Source organism: Fringilla coelebs (genome assembly GCF_963513975.1).
Source record: "Fringilla coelebs genome assembly, chromosome: 2".
Taxonomy (NCBI): domain Eukaryota; kingdom Metazoa; phylum Chordata; class Aves; order Passeriformes; family Fringillidae; genus Fringilla; species Fringilla coelebs.
Window position 1 is genome coordinate 41,539,081 of NC_140029.1, and position 18,945 is coordinate 41,558,025.

Here is an 18,945-nt window from a genome sequence, read left to right on the forward strand (position 1 = left end):
TACAGAACAAGTTGCCTTTTCTATGAAGCAGGGGATGAGGGGGTACGTGTCAAATCCCAATGACCAGTGGCAAGTCTGGCATTGTTACAGCAAAGTTAAACTCTGCTGAGGTGAGTTACTTGGAAAATCTGAAAATACTACTTCAGATTATAAGGTGAATTCCCAGGTCTACTCTGCTCTGTTAATGTACATGATACATGAGAAATACATTATTTGACACCAAATTTATCTGCAGTTACTGGTAGAATAATCTGTATAGGAGCCCTGAAGGAGCATGGGGAATGCTTTGAATAAACCTGAAGGCTTAAGAAAAATCAAAACAAAAAAACCAAAATATAACCAACCAAAGCTCCACCACCAAAAATAAAAAAAAGAGGAAACTTTCAAAAGAAAAGAAAAGAAAAAACCCTTTCAAATGGTTTCTGAGTTATATTTGCAGCCTTCTGACTGTGCCTCGATGTTCGCAAACATGTTTAGATAGGTTGATATTTATAAATGATTCCTCAGAGAAGTATGTGCATGTTTCTGATCTGTTTTGACAAACCATGATGAGACAGAAGAGACAGAACATGCTTGCATCTGAACTTAATGCCAACTGGAGTACAGACTGTTGACTCTTTCCCACAAAGCTATGTATTGTCTTGGGTGAATATATTTCTTATAATATGATGTAACCAGAAGCATCTCCTGAATATTCTCCTCTTCCCAGGACTTTATTGAAGATCATCTTGATGTATGCTCTCTGAGGAAAACATTGTTCAAAGTTGTACTCCTAGCAGAGTTTTGAACTTTAATAATGATTTTTTTGTTTGGTGATGTCTTCTCCAAGTCTAAATTAAATCAGATGTATTCCCAAGGAGATAATTTCCTTGAATTATTTTCCTTTTGAATAGGAAATAAAAACATTTATGATCAACTCTTAAATGTCCCATTTCCCCTCTAGCTTAATGGTGAATATGAACGTGAATAAGAATACTAGTCATTCCTCAATAATAATTGAAATAAATTCCCATGCCCCCCTCCTCTGTTGCTGAACACTTCCAACCTTGGATTGTGTTTTTTCTCAGAATGTTTTATAACTATTGTTCTCTTGGTTTGTCTGCTTTTGTTGCTGAAAGTTAGAAAACACAGGATTTAGAACTTTGTTTTTTGTGTCTGTGGATGTAAGTAAGTACATGGTGTTTGTTGCAGTGTTTTAGAAGGCCCTTGTTCTTTCTCTCTCTGTGGCCAATGACACTTATTTTACATATATTAATCTGCAAAGAGGATTGTAAACTTCACCTACAAGATGAGTGTTGGCTTCTGCAAGGTCGTGTGCAACAGAACAATATGGATTATTTGAGGAATCATCAAGGAAAAAAGGTGTTCTCCTGGCTCTGCTGCCTAGGTGTCTGCTGGAAACTCAACTATCTTGATGTAGTATCCTCATTGTCTATTGTTTTGTTTTTCTCTTTTCGTGGTGAAATGGATTTCCTGACTCCTTTTTCACCATTTTATGTTTTAATTTTTGTCTTTCTTCCCCTGTTTTTTTGTCTTGGTTAATGCATTAAATTATGAAGCTATGGGATGGAAATACTGCAAAGCTTGGGGGTTTCAGGAGGAACCTAGGCAAAGTGGGGATAGATCCCCTGGTAGGTTCCAGCTGAGGTAAAATGTAGTGCTCAAATCTTCCCCAAATTTAGTTGAGCAACATTTTTGTGGCATAGGCAAATACCCCTGTGCTAGTTAGAGTTAACATAAACACATTTAAATGGCTAATAATCTTCTCATGTTTGATATTGCAGGTCAAGATCAAACACTTCTTTTCTGTTTCTGTCCTTCCCCATCATATTTTAATCATCCCCTTTCTGTGTTAAATTAAACAAAATTAAAACAAAGTGCTGTTCAAAACTATGTTGTCTTCTACCAATATGGTTCTTAAACTTCTGGAAAGATCACAACTCAGATGGGCAGTCACTGCCCCAGACTGTTCCACCAGGATGAAACATTAGATGAAATAGAATTAGATGGCATGTGAGGATTTTACTCAAGAGTAATACATCATTTGAGCCCTGTTTGAACTTAACATGTCTCTGTATTGCTGCTTGAGTAATGCTGATTTGGATGGCTATATGTGAAAATGTTTTCACCATTCTCAGGGAGGTGAGCAAATTCCATTGAACAGCAATTTTCCTGCATGTTTTCTTTTGTATGATTGCCAGCAGCCAATTTTGTAAATTTTGTACTGTTGGAATTGCTCTTTCATATGAGAAAATCCTGTTGAAGCTATACAGGTGGTACTACAAAGGCATGAACAGTGCAGGCAAGGTAAAAGAAGCTGCCAGTGCAAGAGGGTGGAGAATCTGGCCCTGGTTTACATATGACCGTTTTGGGTTTATATAACTCTTTTGTGTTTGTTTTTATTTCACTCTGGGCTAAGTATTTCACAGGCAGTTAGCTCCCACAGAATGATCAAGTCTTTATTTCTGTATTTTACAAAGAGTCAGAGCGAGGAGCTGAAAAGTTGAGTGATTTGCACAAAACCCCTCTCTCAATATCTGCAGTGCAGTCTGTGATGAAATTCAAGTCTGATTCAGAGTCAAGTGCTCCTGTGTGTGTCCTCCACAATCTCCCTGCCGATCTGATTTCGCCAGCTACAGCTTCTCTGGCTCTTCTGTATCAAGTTCCACTGGTACAACTGCCTTGGGACGCATCTGGGTTCGATTCTCTTGTATTGTGCAGTGATAAGCCTTGCAAGTTGATCGGAAAATATGTGGCTGGTAAACACCAGATTCCACCTTTCCTGAATGATTAGCTGGCTTTTTGAAGTCCTAATGATTTTAATTTGGCTTGGAGTCAGTGAGTAAGAGTATGCAAAGCCTTAGCCAAAGTACCTATTTATTTATGTAAATCTTATCAGCACACATTTCTTCAAAGAAGAGTACCTATCTCTTTGTCTAAGTGCTTTTTAATAAATATATAAATATATATATGTGTAACTACCAAGTAAACCAGCTTAAATTTTCTCCATTGTCTCATGGATGACAGCACTTAGTAGAAAGTGGTTTTCTGTGGTGAACAGGGTTTATAGTGTTCCTGACTCATAGGAATGATATTGTCTGTTTGGTTTAATTCTTCATTTTTCGTTTCAGATTTTTTTTAAAAAAATAACACAGCTTATTTTTCTATGGCTGTTCTGTCTATCTTTATAACACAAGTTTGGTGTTTATTCCCAAAGAAAGGCTCTGAGTAGGTTAATGATTTGTTTAAAATTTGGATGGAGTTTCTCCGGACAGAAATTGCTCACTCTATCCATTCATCTTCTGGACTTGACTGTTTAAAACTTGGCAAGGAAGAATAATTTTTTCCCTTTCCCCAGGTTCTCTGGAGGGGAAGGATTGTCTATGCTTGTGGTTGTTTCAGGTATTTGCAAAATGAATATTAAAATTGCAATACTGCAGTAATATAATTTTTTAAAACCCTCTACTTGTCTGTTGCAGTTCCTTACTAGTAAGAGACACATTTAATGAAGATGCTTTTTGTTTCCTTTCTTAAGAAGTGCTTGCATAATCTAGTGCTATGCTGAGAACAGCTTTACTAAAAGGTGACAGAGATGCTCTATGCCGTGGTACCCTGATTTAAATGTTGTATACGATGATTTATTGCATTTTTAAGGAAGCTGTCCTGAATTGTGATGTACAATGGCTTGAAAATGGTTGTGATAAAAATATATATTTATAACTAATCATTAAAAGTTCAGAGTAAATCAGATAGGATTAAGTATGCTGAAAAGTCAGCATATGTGCAAGTATAGTAGGTGAAATACTCCATGTATGAAATGACTGTATGTTGTGCTGTGGAATATTACTAGTATTTAAGATTTTTCTATGAGCTCTTTCTTCAGCTGCAATTCCAAATCATACTGGAAATCACTTGCAAAGGAAATTCATAATATAGGCTGGGTTCTCTAACTTAAGAGCTTTTGAAAATAGCAAATATCTTCTTGTAGGTTTCTGTGCATACAGTTTATAAAATTAGATGTAATTATGCAGCTGTTTGTTGTCTGAGTTATTTTCCATTCAAATGCCATGCACTTAATTGAACCGGAAGGGAAGGAGTGGGTCCCTTTTCCCTGGTGCTGGGTCTCTGCTGTCAAACAAGTCGACAGTGATCTTGGCACTGCAGGATTTTCACACTGGTGCAGGCAAAGGGGTCTGCTCAGCTGTGCCCCTTCCCTGTGAGCTTTGTCATTTACTGGGGTCCAGGCTGCTTGGAGATCTGCCAGGCCCTTGGCCGTGAGGATGTTTGGTTTTATGGAGCTGCACAGGCAAAGGACACGTTTGAAAGTTTCCTCACAGGACTCTGAATTTATCTGCAGGCTTGTTGGAGGTTCTTCTTTCAAACAGAAGTTTGCACGCTATTTTTGTTACTTTGGAAGTTGTCCTCACAATACCTCTTATTAATTTCTTTTCTGAAATCAACAGCTCCATTTTTTTAGATCTTTCTTTTTTTCTCACAAGTATGTACACCACAATTATGGCTTGAGTTATGAGTCCTTGAAGTCCTTTTGTTGTGGCAATATCTTTGTCAATAGCACGCCTGTGCATTCAGGTTTTTTATTTATGTAAGAGCAAAAATATTTTCTGAATTGTTTCCTCACATGAATTCTTTCCCTTTTTTTTAAACTCCATTACTCCTACTCATGGTATAAAGTGCTAAACTTGTAGACTAAAACCCAAATCTCTTTCTTGAGTCAATACCATTAATTTATAAGCCAGTTAAGTATTTGAGTGCATTGCATTTTGTCAATATTGGCTTTTCCCTGCTATTGTGTTTCTCATTCTCTTAGGTTAGTTAGGTGTATCTGAACCCCTGGTCTATTCTTATCTGCACATTTTTGTGTCATTTGCAGGTTTGTCACTCCTCTGACACCTCCTTTTTCTGATGATTAACATAAGTAGCTACCACCTATGCCAGAACAATATGGTTCCCACCAGTTCCTACCTGTTCAGCTTTCTACAAAGAAAGCTGCACTGTTTAATTCAAATCTCTTGTTTTCTTTCCAGGTTTTTTAAAAGCTTTGTTCTTTGTAGCATGGTTATTAAGTTACACCGGGTATCTTTCTGGAAATCCATATAAACCATTTTTCCTTTAGTTTTCATCTGGTGCATTAAAAATTGTATCAGATTTGTGATTGCTAAAACTGTGGAGAACGAATTCTAGCTGTGATCCGTGTGTCTTCTTTCGTTTTAATGACTGTTTCAATTAATTTGGTGTCTTATATCAAATATATATATGCTAATCTAAAATTTCCTTGAATTAGTCCTGTAAAGGCTTTTAAAAATATAAGTTCAATGTTTGCTGCCATGCAGTCCTTAAATGAAGTCACTAATCTGAGAACAGTTTCATAGAGGTTCAATCAGCTTATTCTGATTTTTTTAATATATTTTTGACTGTGTGTATTCTCTGTGGATTATTGACTTAATGCTTATTTAATTTCTCTGGTGTTCTTTCTTTCTCCTTTCCTCTCTTTTTGGGTACGTGTGTCCATGGCGGCATCTGATCTTTTCTTTATGTGGAAAGAATAGGGTCAGGTTTAAATATCTTTCTAATCCATAGTTGGCAAAAACTGATGCAAGAAATTGTTTATCTTTTCAGCAACACCCTCATTTTCTTTAATTACACCTTCACCTCTAATTCAAAAGACCTACTTATTCTCCCTTAACCGTCGTGGTGGTTATTGCGTGGTTTTTACCCACAGCTGTTTACTTCAGAGCCCATTTTGGACCTCTTTGTTTCCTTCTTACACAATGAATCTTATAATCTGCTTTGTTGGCTGCACAAACATTGTATTTCCATATTCTGCATAACTTCATGTTGGATTCCTATAGGTGGAATGGCTGTAGGGCACTCTAAAATTGTACAACAGGTCTGTAAACTGAGAAAGTGCTGCACTAGTTTGAAGAGGACAGAATTCATTTTCAGGGTACAAAACTCATCTTAGCACTAAAAATGCATACATTTCCCCCTTGCCTGTAGTCGCCTACATTTGGTTTCTAGTCTCTAACATTTAGTTTTTAATTTTCTTATGTTAATACATTGGTTTCTGCTGATTTAACAGGTTTTAGATGCGGGAAGACTGAAAGAATACGGTGAGCCTTACATTTTGCTGCAAGAACAAGACAGCTTGTTTTACAAAATGGTGCAACAAGTGGGCAAGACTGAAGCGGCTTCTCTGATTGAAACAGCAAAACGGGTAATTTTAGAAGAAGAGATAATTAAGTTTGTCTCTGCAGTTTGTTTATCTCAAGTTAGCATATTCAGTGTTGCAGTAAGCCTTCCACTAAAGGTTCTGTCAGTTTTGCAAGGCAAAGCCATAATTTTCAGTGGGATATACACAGACTTCCAAATGATACATGTATTTATATACCCCAAGTTGAAAGACTGGATTTCTTGCATCCTTTTGTGTGTACACAAAACAGTAAGTGTAAATAATATAGGACATACTCACTTGTGCTGGGCATTGATCTTAACTCGCCATGAAAAATACATTAGGGCTGCAGAATCAAACATTTAGGTGTTATATCTCTATTTTTTAAAGGGTCCATCAGATTTTAGTTGGGGCTCAGTGCCTGTGACCATGCTGTGGTCCCTGAGGGTTTGATCACATTCCTTCTGTTGTGCCTTCCCTTACTTTGTTCTTGTACCCTGGCTCTCTGTTCTGCACCAAAGATGAGGAGGGCTTAGCTAAGAAACAGCTGTTGAATGTTTTGTCACCTCCTTGTTCCCTGCCAGGCTCTCTGCCTGATTTTGAACTGTTCAAATCCTACTCAGAGTACAGAATTGCTAATGTAATTGTGAGCATTCCTCTGGCAATCAAAGTGTTTAAGAGACATCAATGAATTCGTTTTCACAATATGCCTGTGAGGTGAGGCTATATCATCTCCACTTCTCAGATGGAAAGCTGAAGCAGAGATAAGAAGATAAAAAAGAATGACCTGTGATTGAGGATCTCTTTGACTAGCTTTGGCTCGCTTTCTTTTTTCGTGATAATTTACCACACAGGACATCCAGAGCAAGACTTAATTCCCTCAGTGCCAACAAAGTTTCAGCATTGCTCCAGCTGAGACTGGCAGTGCTCAGTTTCGCAGCAGCTTGCTTGCAACCCATGTAACTGTGCTTTCAGCATATGAGTAAGGCACTGGTTTTAAGCAGGTAACAACCTAAGAGAGCCTTTTACAGGCACAGCTCTTTAGCCTTTTTGCTTTCCTTTCCTCAAGTTGCTGGATATGTGGAGCAGAGCTAGAGGAACACAAAGTCTAAACTGTTACCTGGGGAAACAAAAGACCAATAGACAGGGAACACCACACAAAGACAGGAAACAAAATAGCAGGTGTTTGACTATTTTCCAGTAAAAAAATAGAAAATAGATGCATTTCCAGCGAGTTGGATAAAAAAAGAAAAGTAGTGCTGTCATGGTGACTGTGTGCTCACGTCTGGATGGTATTTTACTGGACTTTTTGAAGATTAGGGAAGAGATTTCTGTGTCTGTTCATATTCTCAGATTTTATTTTTTAAAGAGTTTTGCAAGTAAAGCACTGTAGCTAAGAGCATACAGCATAAATTCTTGCATGGCACAAATTGCAGAATTGAGGAAAGAGTTTTGTCTTGAACTAAGCTGTGTTACAAGTTCTGCTGTCCTCTTGCATTGCTGCAGTGTAGCTTCATTCATTTTCTTATTAGAAGGGAATGGGTTAGCCATGTTTTCTGTGGTATGTGCATGACAATCTGGAGGTTATATAAATGATATTTAAAAGGGTAGCTTCACATTCATGTGACCATTGTTTGTCTGTAAAGTGAAGGCCAGCTTCCTAAGGCTTGCTCCTTGGAAAGACAAGAGGTGAGGCTGTCCAGCTGTCATCTGTAGAAATTTAGCTATGTCATGCTGTCATTCCTTCCTTCCCTGGAGCCCTCCCCAATTGCACAATTGCATTCAAAGATGATTCAAAATGTATAAAAATAATTGCCTGATGTTACTTGCCCATATAGTCATCTGCAGTTACCACATCAATGTTATGTGATTTTGTACAGGAAGGGAAAAGATCCAGGAACCAGTCTCTGCTGAAATGTGGTTTGATGAAAAAGTTTGCTAACTCCCAGGCTAGAAGGCAGATACAAGCTTTAGCATCTGCCAAGAATGCAAAGCATGGTGCTTATCCACACTCGGACCAAAAATATGGGAATCAAGAGACTGTATCTCCAGTCAGCAGCTACCCAGAAGCAGAGTTACAGCTCCTTCTGTTTGAAGGACTTGGACAATTCAGGGGTTTTGTTATTGCTGTCCCTTGTGCTTCATGCATGCTTTCAGAGAACTCGCTTAGTCAGAAGAGCTGATTCCAATGGCTTTTCTTTTTACACTACTGAGTCTGCTGCATGTATTGCTGTTGGTTTCCCACATTCCTACTGTGGTTACTAAGAACTGTTTTTATGAAGAACAGCTTTCTTTCTGTTTTTGGAAAACAGCATGCTGCACATAAAAAGAAATGGTAATATGACATACATACATACTTTTCAAAAAGTATTGCAGCGGGTTGCTAAGGAAAATGGTTTGGAATGTGGCTATGCTTTAGCAATGATTATTTGATTTATTGGATTTTGGACCTGAATCTTGATTCATTTCAGTTTGGTCCTGTACAACACAAACTTGTACCAAGATCTTCTTTCAGTACAAATGCATTTTCTGGAAAAGTACTGATTTTGCATATATCCTTTAAGTGCAGATTAAGAGGTACTACACATCTTAAATTGGGAAGACTAACTTGGACATATTTAAGAAACATAATTTTAAAAAAAATCTAGTGGGCCTCTTAGCGAAGCATTGCAAGACTGAGCTATTGCTGGAACCTTAGCTCAGGCTTCCAGATTGGTCCAGTTGCTATTGTATGGCTCACTTGGTCACTCAATATCCCCATTTTTTGTGCAAATGTCAAAGAGAACAGCACAGGCACAACTCAAATTGGATACTGCTGAGTATGCATTAGACAGCCCATGAGCCTGATGGCAACTGAGTTATGCTTGACATCATGAGACTGTTTTTATCTTTTCTCAGTTTACAAGAAGCTGCTAGGAGAAAATCCTGTGGGAAAGAGAAATAATCGTCAAGCAGTGAAAAAAGAAAAAAATAAAAGTGCTCATTTATTCAGATAAACAGAAGTTGGTGTGTTCTTCCTGCTCTTGGCAGCGTTGAGAGGGGCTTTTCTGCAGGCTTTGGTGGCATCAGGATAGGGATGGGTTTCTGTCAGTCAGGTTTGAGTACTTTGAGGGAAAAATAAGCGTTGTTTTATTTTACTTTAAAGCTATGGCAGATGTGTAAATATTAAAATACTAGGTGTTATCTCACCTCAGTGATTACTTTTAAAAAGGTTGCAGCTCTGTTGGCAGTGGAAGAAACTTGTATAAAGACTTGGGCATTTAATATCTTGAGGGATTGGGCTCAGGGGAAGAATTGCAATGAGACAGTTGAAAAGCAGCTGCCATTTCATTACATCTCCAGTAATGTGCCAAGGTTTTCTATTAGCTTTCCATTAAAAAAAAATCGCATTCAAAAGCTGCATTAAAAGTATGCCAAAGTTTTGTGTTTTAAACCAGGAACGGGATGGGAATACTGAGGCTGCCGTCTGCAGCCTGTGTGCAGTCAGCAGCCTCATTAACTTCCCTCCCTTGCATCCGATTGTGACTGGTTACTGAGGAATGTCTCTTAACAGGACTCCCAATTCTTCTGTTGATTCAAATCAGACTTTAATATTCTTTGAAACTTGTAAAAAGGCATATACCCTGCATTAGTGAGCGCACAAAAGATGACAGTGGTACTTACAGGGACATTTTTGTAGAATGACTATTTCTTTTTTATCCCATGTGTCTTATACGTATATTCATGTATATGAAAAGGACGTTATTATCAAACAAACTGAACTTTGTTGACAGGACTCTTAAATATAAATTGCAGAAATGTTTCATAAGCTGTACTCAAAACAGTCTGACTATGAGACCTAACTCGTGACACGTGTCAGCTTCAGAAAGATAGTGTATTTTCTGTTTTTAAAGACTCAAACAAAACTTTTCACATTCTTCTTTGAAAAAAAAATTGCATTTGAAGTCCTTTTTCACCCAACACATTTTTAGATAAGAGCACACAAGTCTTGACATTATTTCATTTTGTTATGCGCATCTGTCAAGGAACAGAGATATGATACAGCTGCTAAAAACTGATGATTGTGGAACAGTGAAACTTGACAGCATTTCATTTCCTTTATGTTCTGATTATACATTTATCAGGAAACCTGTATCTCTTCTAGTTGAGCTAGAAATTGGTAGAATTCAGGAACTCAAAGGCTTGGCAAAGAACTGTCGTATTATTTGGTATCATCTTACGTTTTAGAGAAGTTGCTTGGTTGAGTCATTGTTAAAGCTTTTGCTTCTTCTTTCATTATTGTGGTTCACTATCCAGAGATCACATTTCTATAGGCCCTATAACTGCTCTGCAGCACAAATTAAAGGCTGGGATATTTCATACATATACTTCGAAGTTTCAATGGTTGTCAATCACAGTTTGTAAAATATAGGGATTACAACCTGATTTTAACATCCAAATCCATTGTGTTCATTTTATGTGTGAAAATGAGAATCCCTTGTGCAGACGCAAGATTTCACAGCTTCTTTGTCATCCTGTTTTTAATTTATCTCCATGTTTTGAGCTAGTGAAATGATTTTACTTATCAGTTTAATGTAAAGCGATAAAACATATCTATTCATCTGAATTAAGAAAATTTGAGGGATCGACAGGTTGTGGGATTTTTCACACATTTTGTTTTAATGTAAGTTCATATAGTAATTTTACTACTTTTTCAGTGACATACATTAACTGAATGCCACTAACCTGAAGTTCCTGTTGTGATTCCTTAAGGATATATATTTATCTCTACTGTATTTATCTCCAGAAATATTGTTTGAAGCTAAATGGACTTTGGTGCATAATTACTCATAGAATCTAATATTTTTCCTAGGTATACTTCAGTAAGAATTACCCAGAAGTTGTTCAGAATGGTCTGCTTGCCACAGACTCCTCCTTGGATCCTTCCTCAGGATTATGCATAACTGAAACTGCACTGTGATTCCTCATTGCCTTAACTGTTCTCTGCAGAATGTAAACCTGAGATCATCTAAACTCGGCGGCAACGTTTGCAAGCGTCAACGGGAGAGGAAAGGGAGGGGGGCAATTCTTTGCACTGGACATCCTTCCTATTTAATACTGAGAAGAAAATTTATATTGTCCCTGTTTCTTTCATTTCAGTGCAATATGTTTTTCTTTCCAGTTAATTATGTTTGTATTGCTAAGGAAATTAGGCAGATTCAGTTTTTATTTGAAAGTTATGTGGTAGAGATCGCTTTTATTTAAACAGGTGCAGGACACCTAACAGGTCTAGTGTGCATATTTGGAGCTTAGGAAAATAATTGGGATGTGTCCTTCTTTTTTCTTTTAGAAATATTTTGAGAGCAAGCAAAACCAAATTTTTTTTCAGTGTCTCTTTGGCATGACAGCTCTGTCTGAACAGCAGATTTGGTAGTGTGCAACTCACTTGTCTAGAGGAACTGTCTTTCTACCTGTCACAAGTACCTATGCAGGCTGGTAGGAAAAAAACTTGAAGAAGCCAAAAACACTTTTTCATTTTGATAGAAAAGTACTATATACTTTTTTTTAATAAAGAGTTCAAATAATGCTGTTCAAGATGAATGTAAATATTAGTTTTATTTTGCTAAAATCCAAATGCTGAAAAATCAATCTCAATCTTCTGTACTTCAGAAGAAAATTACCACTTTGCACTGAAGAAATATTTAAATAATTTAACATACATTCCTCTTTTTACCCTGGTTATCAAAGAAAAAAAGGTATTAAAATAACTTGAGGAAATGTTTGAATGACATGTCATTATACCTAAATACTGTGTAGTACAAAGTTATCTTCAACACAACACATTGAAATGTATACATTATTTGCATTTATTGTGCCTTAATATTTGTGCCTTCAAGCCAAAGCTGTAACTGCAGGGTACACAACAAATTCATTAGATATATGTTAAAAATATGTAACTTTAGTTTTGCATCGGGGATTCTGTTGAACTTCAGCTGTATGAAGTTACCATCCTGCCAGAATAAGTAGGAAAATACAACCTGTAGTTTCAAATGGCAGTTGCTGATAGAGAGGAATGCAGTGAGAGAGGGGTTCAATATTCATAAGTTTTGAACTGATTCAGCAAAGCACTTCAACACAAAGGCACAATTCCCATGTTTGAAAAATAAACCAAGCAAGTGCCGTGCTGCTGCAGATTTTTTCAAATCTGAAAAAAATTTCAGCTATTCTTTGAGGTCCGGTAGAAAATACATCTATTCATCTTCCTGTTTAAAGGCCACAGGAGAGACTAAAAGGCAACAGATTTCTTCAGGAAATGGAAAATACTGTGCTTTTTAAAAAATACTGAAGATGCTTGCTATTACCTTTGTAATGCCGAACAAGTGTTATTTTCCCAGTGTTCATCCAGTGATCTAAGAGTAAGGCAAACACGAATGTTTCTCATTTCAAGCAGTTCTACCGGAATGCAATTTACTTAGATACAGAGTTACTTCTTACTGAGAAGTAAATTGAGGCCAAAGCCTGTGCCTCAGCACAACCACTCATCTTGGACATCTTCCTGCTCGGAGCCAGCACGATGGTGAGAGGCAGTGTCCCTGTTCCCTGTTACAGCATCCTCCCTGCACTGGGGCTTGCTGTCCTGCTGTGAGATCCCATGAGACAGGGGATTGTGTCTGCAGTGTCACCAGCCAACTTTCTGAGGGACAGGGGCTTTTGGAGCTCGTGGAACAAACATCAGGCGTCTCTGCTTGCTGGTAACATCCTCTTAAAGTGCTTAAAAATCATTAGGGGGGAGTCACCAAATTAAGATGCTTTTGCCCCTAGCCTTTTTTGTCAAATCATAACACTTCTCCTGCAGTGTGTAGCACCTTTCTCTGTGACAAGTTCCACTGAGGTCAGTGGACAAGGGAACTGTGTAGTGTAAAGAAAGTTCAACCTCATGGCCTTGTCCACAACTGCCTTTTTGACAAGGATCTATGGATCCATGTCCAAGCTATGCTCAATCTTTGCTGTGGAAAACCTTGTTGGAGTGGTGCAAAAGACAGCTATGGGGAGCTGACCAGGAAGGCAGTGCACTTCATTGAGTTGGGAGTTTGAGCTCCCTTGTTTATCTTCTTTTTTGAGAAGTGTGAATAATATATTCAGAGTCTGTGTTCTACAATATGGAATTCTTATTATTTTTAAACAGTTCTTATAGAAGAAGAAATGTGATGTATAATACAGAGACTTTTAAATACTATAAGAGAATAGTAAGTTCTCCTGGCCATACATACCTTAGTTTATATTTTTTTATCAGACCCAAGGAGATCTGCACACGTAAATCAAGGGTATAATTACAGTTTTAGTTCATTTCAGCTCTGAAATGAATCTGTGGTAAGTTATATTTCAGAGCAGAACTCCAAAACGCTGGCTGCTGCAGGCTCACTCGTATGAGACCCTGACTGATCTAGCTATCAGTCTGTAAGCTAGAATTAATTTGATCCTGTAGCTTTTTGGATGTGCACAAAAATGCTAGGTATCTCTGAAAATGCTGATTCTGCTTCTCTGTGTGTTTTGGCAGGACACTACTTGCTGTAGGTATCAAATATCAATATAAGACAAAACAAATTTCTTACAAAATCACACTTGAAACTCATAAATTGCTGAGTAGAACAACTGATAGCAAGTCATTCATGTCTGTCATTGGCATTATTTCATCTTTTTGGTTTAAAGCAAGGAAAACATTTTATTCAGGAAACTGGTTTTGCTGGTATTGTTGATAGCTGTTTTGTTCAGATGTTGATTAAGACCGACTGACCCATTTCATTTTAGTTGGGTAAAAAAGGTGCAGTGGACCTGAATGGCAGAACTCAAATCAGGGAAAGAAAAAGGCCTTCATGCTGTAAAAGTCTAGGTCTGTTAAATGAATACATTATCTTTCCAACAAGGTATTTTATGTTTCCTTACAAAGAAAAATTTAAATAGTTTTAAGCTTCAATTTTGAAAAATGTTGTGCTTTATTTGAAAAGAGCAGAGCAGGTTACTCAAGTTGCATACCTTTCTGGGGATCTTGGAAAAAGAATTCAGTCTCCTGAGTTATTCAAGCCTTTAAAATATTTCTTTGCCATGAGGTGCCTTAAAGTATTCCAGAGTCTTATTTCTAATAAATATAATTTTATACAGTAATTCTGAAAATCATCAGTTACAGAACTCTTCTTTCTTAGGTGTAAAAATCTAGGAACAGCCTCTGCTTCTGATCCAGAGAATTGTTTTTCACATATTTGTTTTGGTATGTCTTTGCTCCACCCCTTCTCCAAAGACCACTGTGAGCTGACAGAGCATGTTGGCATTTCCAAAGCCACAGTTTGCCAGGACAGACTATTTCATGTTTTACTTATTTGTTTGTTTTAAGGACAAAAATTCTCTTTAGTAAACTGCACCATTTGCCAGATCGGCGTAATCTTCTGTGATACCATTTGTACTGCCCTTTGGAAGAGGGAGGACTTTCTGACCAGCCTCAGTAATGCTGTTTACTTAATGTTGATGGTTTCTTTTAGTCTTCCCAATACATGAGTGAAATAAGATTGCAAAAAGGATCAGCAGAAATGCTGCTTTTTTGTTGTTGTTGACCCTTTGAAATATCTCCCTTCAAAATTTGCCTTTTTTTTTTTTTTTTTTTTTTTGGAGGGGGGAAGAAAGAATTGAAATCACTTCTTCCTTGTGATGGTGATGAGCATGACAGTTTTGCAGAAGATGTGGCTTTCTGTATATGTTTTACACTGTGTAACAGCGCGCTGCTTTTTCATCATTTTAACTCTGGTTTTGTTTTGGTTTGGTTCTTGCATTTGTTGTAATAATTTGATTCTGGCATTACTATGGAATGATTCCTTTTGTGGACGTTCACGTGACAACTGCTGTCGTACAATAAAAGGCATTTCTCAGAAGCCTCTCTTAAGTCTGTTGTCATTGCAAATATGTGGCTGAAGGCAGAAGTTATTTGCTGAGCTAAGTCAGGACATGTCTGACATCTCAAAAAACCTCTCAGTGGCATCAGTAGCCCCAAGAGCTGAAAATGCACTTGGAGGTGCAAAACACAGTAGTACATGCCAGCTTGGTTTTACCAGTTTTCTCCAGTCTGAGATCTCTCATTACCAAGATTTTCGCTTTAATTGCTGAAAAGTGTTGCAAATAGATTTTTAAAAACTGGGATGGAAGAACCACTGAAGTTGCACCAGTGCAGACGGGGTATAGTCTCTGCCCGAAGCAGCTGGCAAGCTCACTGGGCTGGTCAGTGGAAATGTGGAAGGTCAGGGGCAGAAGTGAGGTGGGTTAACAGCATAACTCCAAAATCTGGTGTTACCTCTCGGACCTGTGCTTCTGTCTGATGAGCTTGTTGCTTAATTTAGCAAGATGCTCTGAAACTGCTTTTTTCTGAAAACCATGCAAAACTCCTCCCTATGTCTTCCAACTGTCTCAAGTACTTCACTCTGCTATTTTGATGCAGGATTTTTAGTACTAGAAGAATTGTGCATTTGTCAATGATCCCTCAGTGCAGCAAGTTGTAGGACCTGGTACAAAAAGAATTGTCATCTCTCCTCTTTTACCATGGAATATGCGTTAAGAATTTCTCATTTCTACCAAAAGTCTACCTCACAACCACCATGCAGCTGTCTTAGTCGCCTCTAAGTGAATTTGGCTTGGGTTGTCACAGCATAAGTTCCCTATGGGATGTGCAATATCCATCTGGAGCTATATCCTCCCAGAGCAAGCACTTGCCAAATGTGCGTGCTCCTATGTTAATACAGCAGTTCTCTTTTAGAAGTGGAAGAGGGAGATTGTTCCCTTGCCTGAAAGAGAGGTGCTGGTAAGTAGTAAAGCCAAAGATGATTTTTAGGAATCTACTCCCAAAACAAGCATGAATTTCATAAACTCCTTGTTTAAAGCTGGTTCCTAGAATTGGAGCAATATTAATGTACAGAGAATCGGGGCCATACTCTGATGTATGAAATCGGGTTTCCACTGTCTGCACCTTGGCACCACTTAACTCCCAAACTGGCTTGGAATCAATAGCTTCATCTCTTTTGAGATACAAAATTCCCTGTGGATCTTAGCCACGGATCCAGCACATGCTGAAAAGTACAATAACCTTGAGGAGAAACTGGAGGTAGTCCCACTGCCATTCAGGAGCCAGGGCACATCTGGCTTTTAAGTTGCTGGGCTCAACATGGATGCTGGGATCATACTTGCTTTTTTCAAACACATGAGTTAAAATCTTCACCAGAGCTCTTGTCTCTCTCCTGCATGGGATACCTTGGTTTTTTAGAGCATACTTTGGGTGCTGTAGGTTTTCCTTAGGCTGAGCTGCTTGGATCTTTTCCAACAATTGCATAACCAAAACATAATATTGGGATCTTTTTGATGGGAATGTTCACCATGAGTGAATGACATGGGGCATTGTTTACACCAGGACAAAGGAAAAGCCTAGATTCAAGTCCAAGTTCCAGGAAGTATTTATGCCTTTTATTTGATTGTCTGTAGAAACACCAGGAGGAGCTGGGGCTTCTATTCCATTCTGTCAGGACAGCTGGGATGTTGTTGGGCAGCCATTGGCTCGTGTTCACTCCTGCTCTCTGGCCCCAGTGGTGGCCCAAGCTGCAGCTGCCACCACACAGGTCTGACAGGTCTGCCCTTTGCAGTCAGGGCTTCAGCTGCTGGGCAGCTCTACCAAGGCAAACTCGCCTCTCCTGCCTCCCCAAGGGCGCTGTTGCCCTGAGCGCCATCGCTACCATGTGGAGCTCTGCTCCAAGATGAGATGTTCTCTGTGCCCAGCTGTTCCTGCTGCAGCTGCTGCTCCTCCAATATACGGGCAGGGAAGTCTCCCTATAGACCAAGCTGTTCCTAGAAGCAATAAAGCTCCTAACAGAAGGGCTCTGGAATACTAGCTGAAGTTTCTGCATTTGCTATACCCAGGGAAAAAGCTCCCAGTTTATGCAGTGTAAATCACTGTGTTGCATCCAAGGGGATGTGTATCTTCTGCTCACAGTAACCTCTGAATGTGGTGCCTGAAGTATGGATTGTGGTCGTGCTGGTCAGGCACATGAGACTTGCAAAGAGCTATGGTGTTTTTTTCTTTTTCTCCCCTCTCTTTCCGCCTTTCTATTTTTCGGTTCTAGATATGCTATGGGGAATTAAAGTGAGGTGAAACAGTGAAAAATAGTTCTCTTTGTTTAATTCCAGTAAGCTTTGTACCTCACAGTTCAAGCACAGATAGCAAATAAAGGAGGGAGTTATTTATCCTGCCTATTCTGAAGAAAGTCAGTCTTGCTAGTGTTCATGTCAGCTGAACTTCTTCATGGAGCTCTCTGTTTTCCAGGAAAGGACCTTAATTATCTTATGGCATTAAATTGAGTTGAGTGGGAAGTGCAGCCTCAGATTTATTAGTCAAAGTTTCACTGTCAACAAGAGCTTGTTCTTGAATATTACAGGCCTGGATTTTCTTTTCAATGTAAGCGCCAAGCATGAATAGGGCAAGTGAGCGCTGTTAGAACTGTTTCTTGAAAACATTGCCAGGATAGCAAAAGAGAGGATTTCTCTCCCTCCCAGCCCAGCTGAGAGGATTTTTCCTCATTCTGTACCAGCAGGAAGGCAGCATTGTACCAAGAATATGGACCACTCTGTGTTTTGGTTGATTTAACATGTATGCACTTTTGCAGAGTAGTGATTTCCTTGAGTGGAGTTATGCAAGTAATTCACCGTGAGTCATTCATGCAGTGAATTAAGTGCCTCTTCCCACAACCAGGTTGTCTTCTGACAATCTTTTTTTTTTTTTTTCTGGAATTACTCAACAAATCCTTTTGCAATTACTTTTAAGCATTCTGTGTAGATCACGCGTTTATGTATGTGGTTAATGTTTGTTGATTTTTTTGAGTCATATTCATAATACATCAGAGAAAATACAGAGTGTTTTCTCGGTATCGGTTGGTATAAATGTCCATACCTGCAAATAAAAATTTTGTTTTCATCTGGTTTCAGAAGAGCAAGTGTCTGTTCATTTCTGTATGTATTCCTGTCAATAAAACTAGATTTACTTGAATGGTGCATCACATTATGCATACACATCAACACAGAAGGGAAGGGAATCTGCATTTTTCAAATAGTTTTATGGAAAAGCTTTTTCTAGCAGCAAGGGATAGAGACCATCATGGGCTTTTGGGAGCAGGAAGATGCCTCTGCACACACCAAAAGAATGTAGAGAGCAGCAAGAAGCCTGCAGTCTGCAGGGATGGAGCAGGGCTAGAAGGAGTCTACCTGCACAGGTTTTACCTGCCTAGGTTCTTTGTGCGTTTCTCTGTGTGTGAGAAGTTGCAACAGACTCTGTGCAGAACCAGTTCAAGTTGCTGAAAGCAGAAAGTGAAAGGCCAAGTGCTGCTGCTAAGCAAGAGCAGGTGCTTACCCTGTGCCAGGGACGGCCAAAGCCTGTTCCCTGCAGGTGTCCTTGCAAGTGCACTGGCTGACTGTGCCTCTGCCCCATGGGAGTAAATTGGCATCTTTTGGAGGAGAAATTTTTAGGAAGAGCTTCCTAGATCATGAAGGAAGCAGCAGTGAGATCTCCCTCTTGCAGGAAAAAAACTGTTCTTTTTTGATTTTCAGAACGTGTGCTGGACCCTGTGCAAGGCTCATGGATGCTCTGTAAGGAAGGTGTAACAGCCCACAGTGCTTAAGAGGACCTCTTAATGGGCTGGTTAAGTGGCTAATGGGGATGCCTTTGCTCCAGCCAAATGGATTACTTAAGAGAGACA

At 38.8% G+C, this 18,945-nt stretch overlaps 1 protein-coding gene across 1 annotated transcript in view; it reads left to right on the top strand.

Moving 5' to 3' along the window:
• Positions 1-12,993, top strand: part of ABCC4 (ATP binding cassette subfamily C member 4 (PEL blood group)) — a 140,005-nt gene extending 127,012 nt beyond the window's left edge. The window contains exons 30-31 of the mRNA XM_084201258.1: positions 6,101-6,235; positions 11,043-12,993. Of these exons, the coding sequence (XP_084057384.1) occupies positions 6,101-6,235; positions 11,043-11,150 (243 nt within the window). The 3' untranslated portion in view covers positions 11,151-12,993. The remainder of the gene's footprint in view (positions 1-6,100; positions 6,236-11,042) is intronic.
• The last annotated feature ends 5,952 nt before the right edge of the window (positions 12,994-18,945 follow it).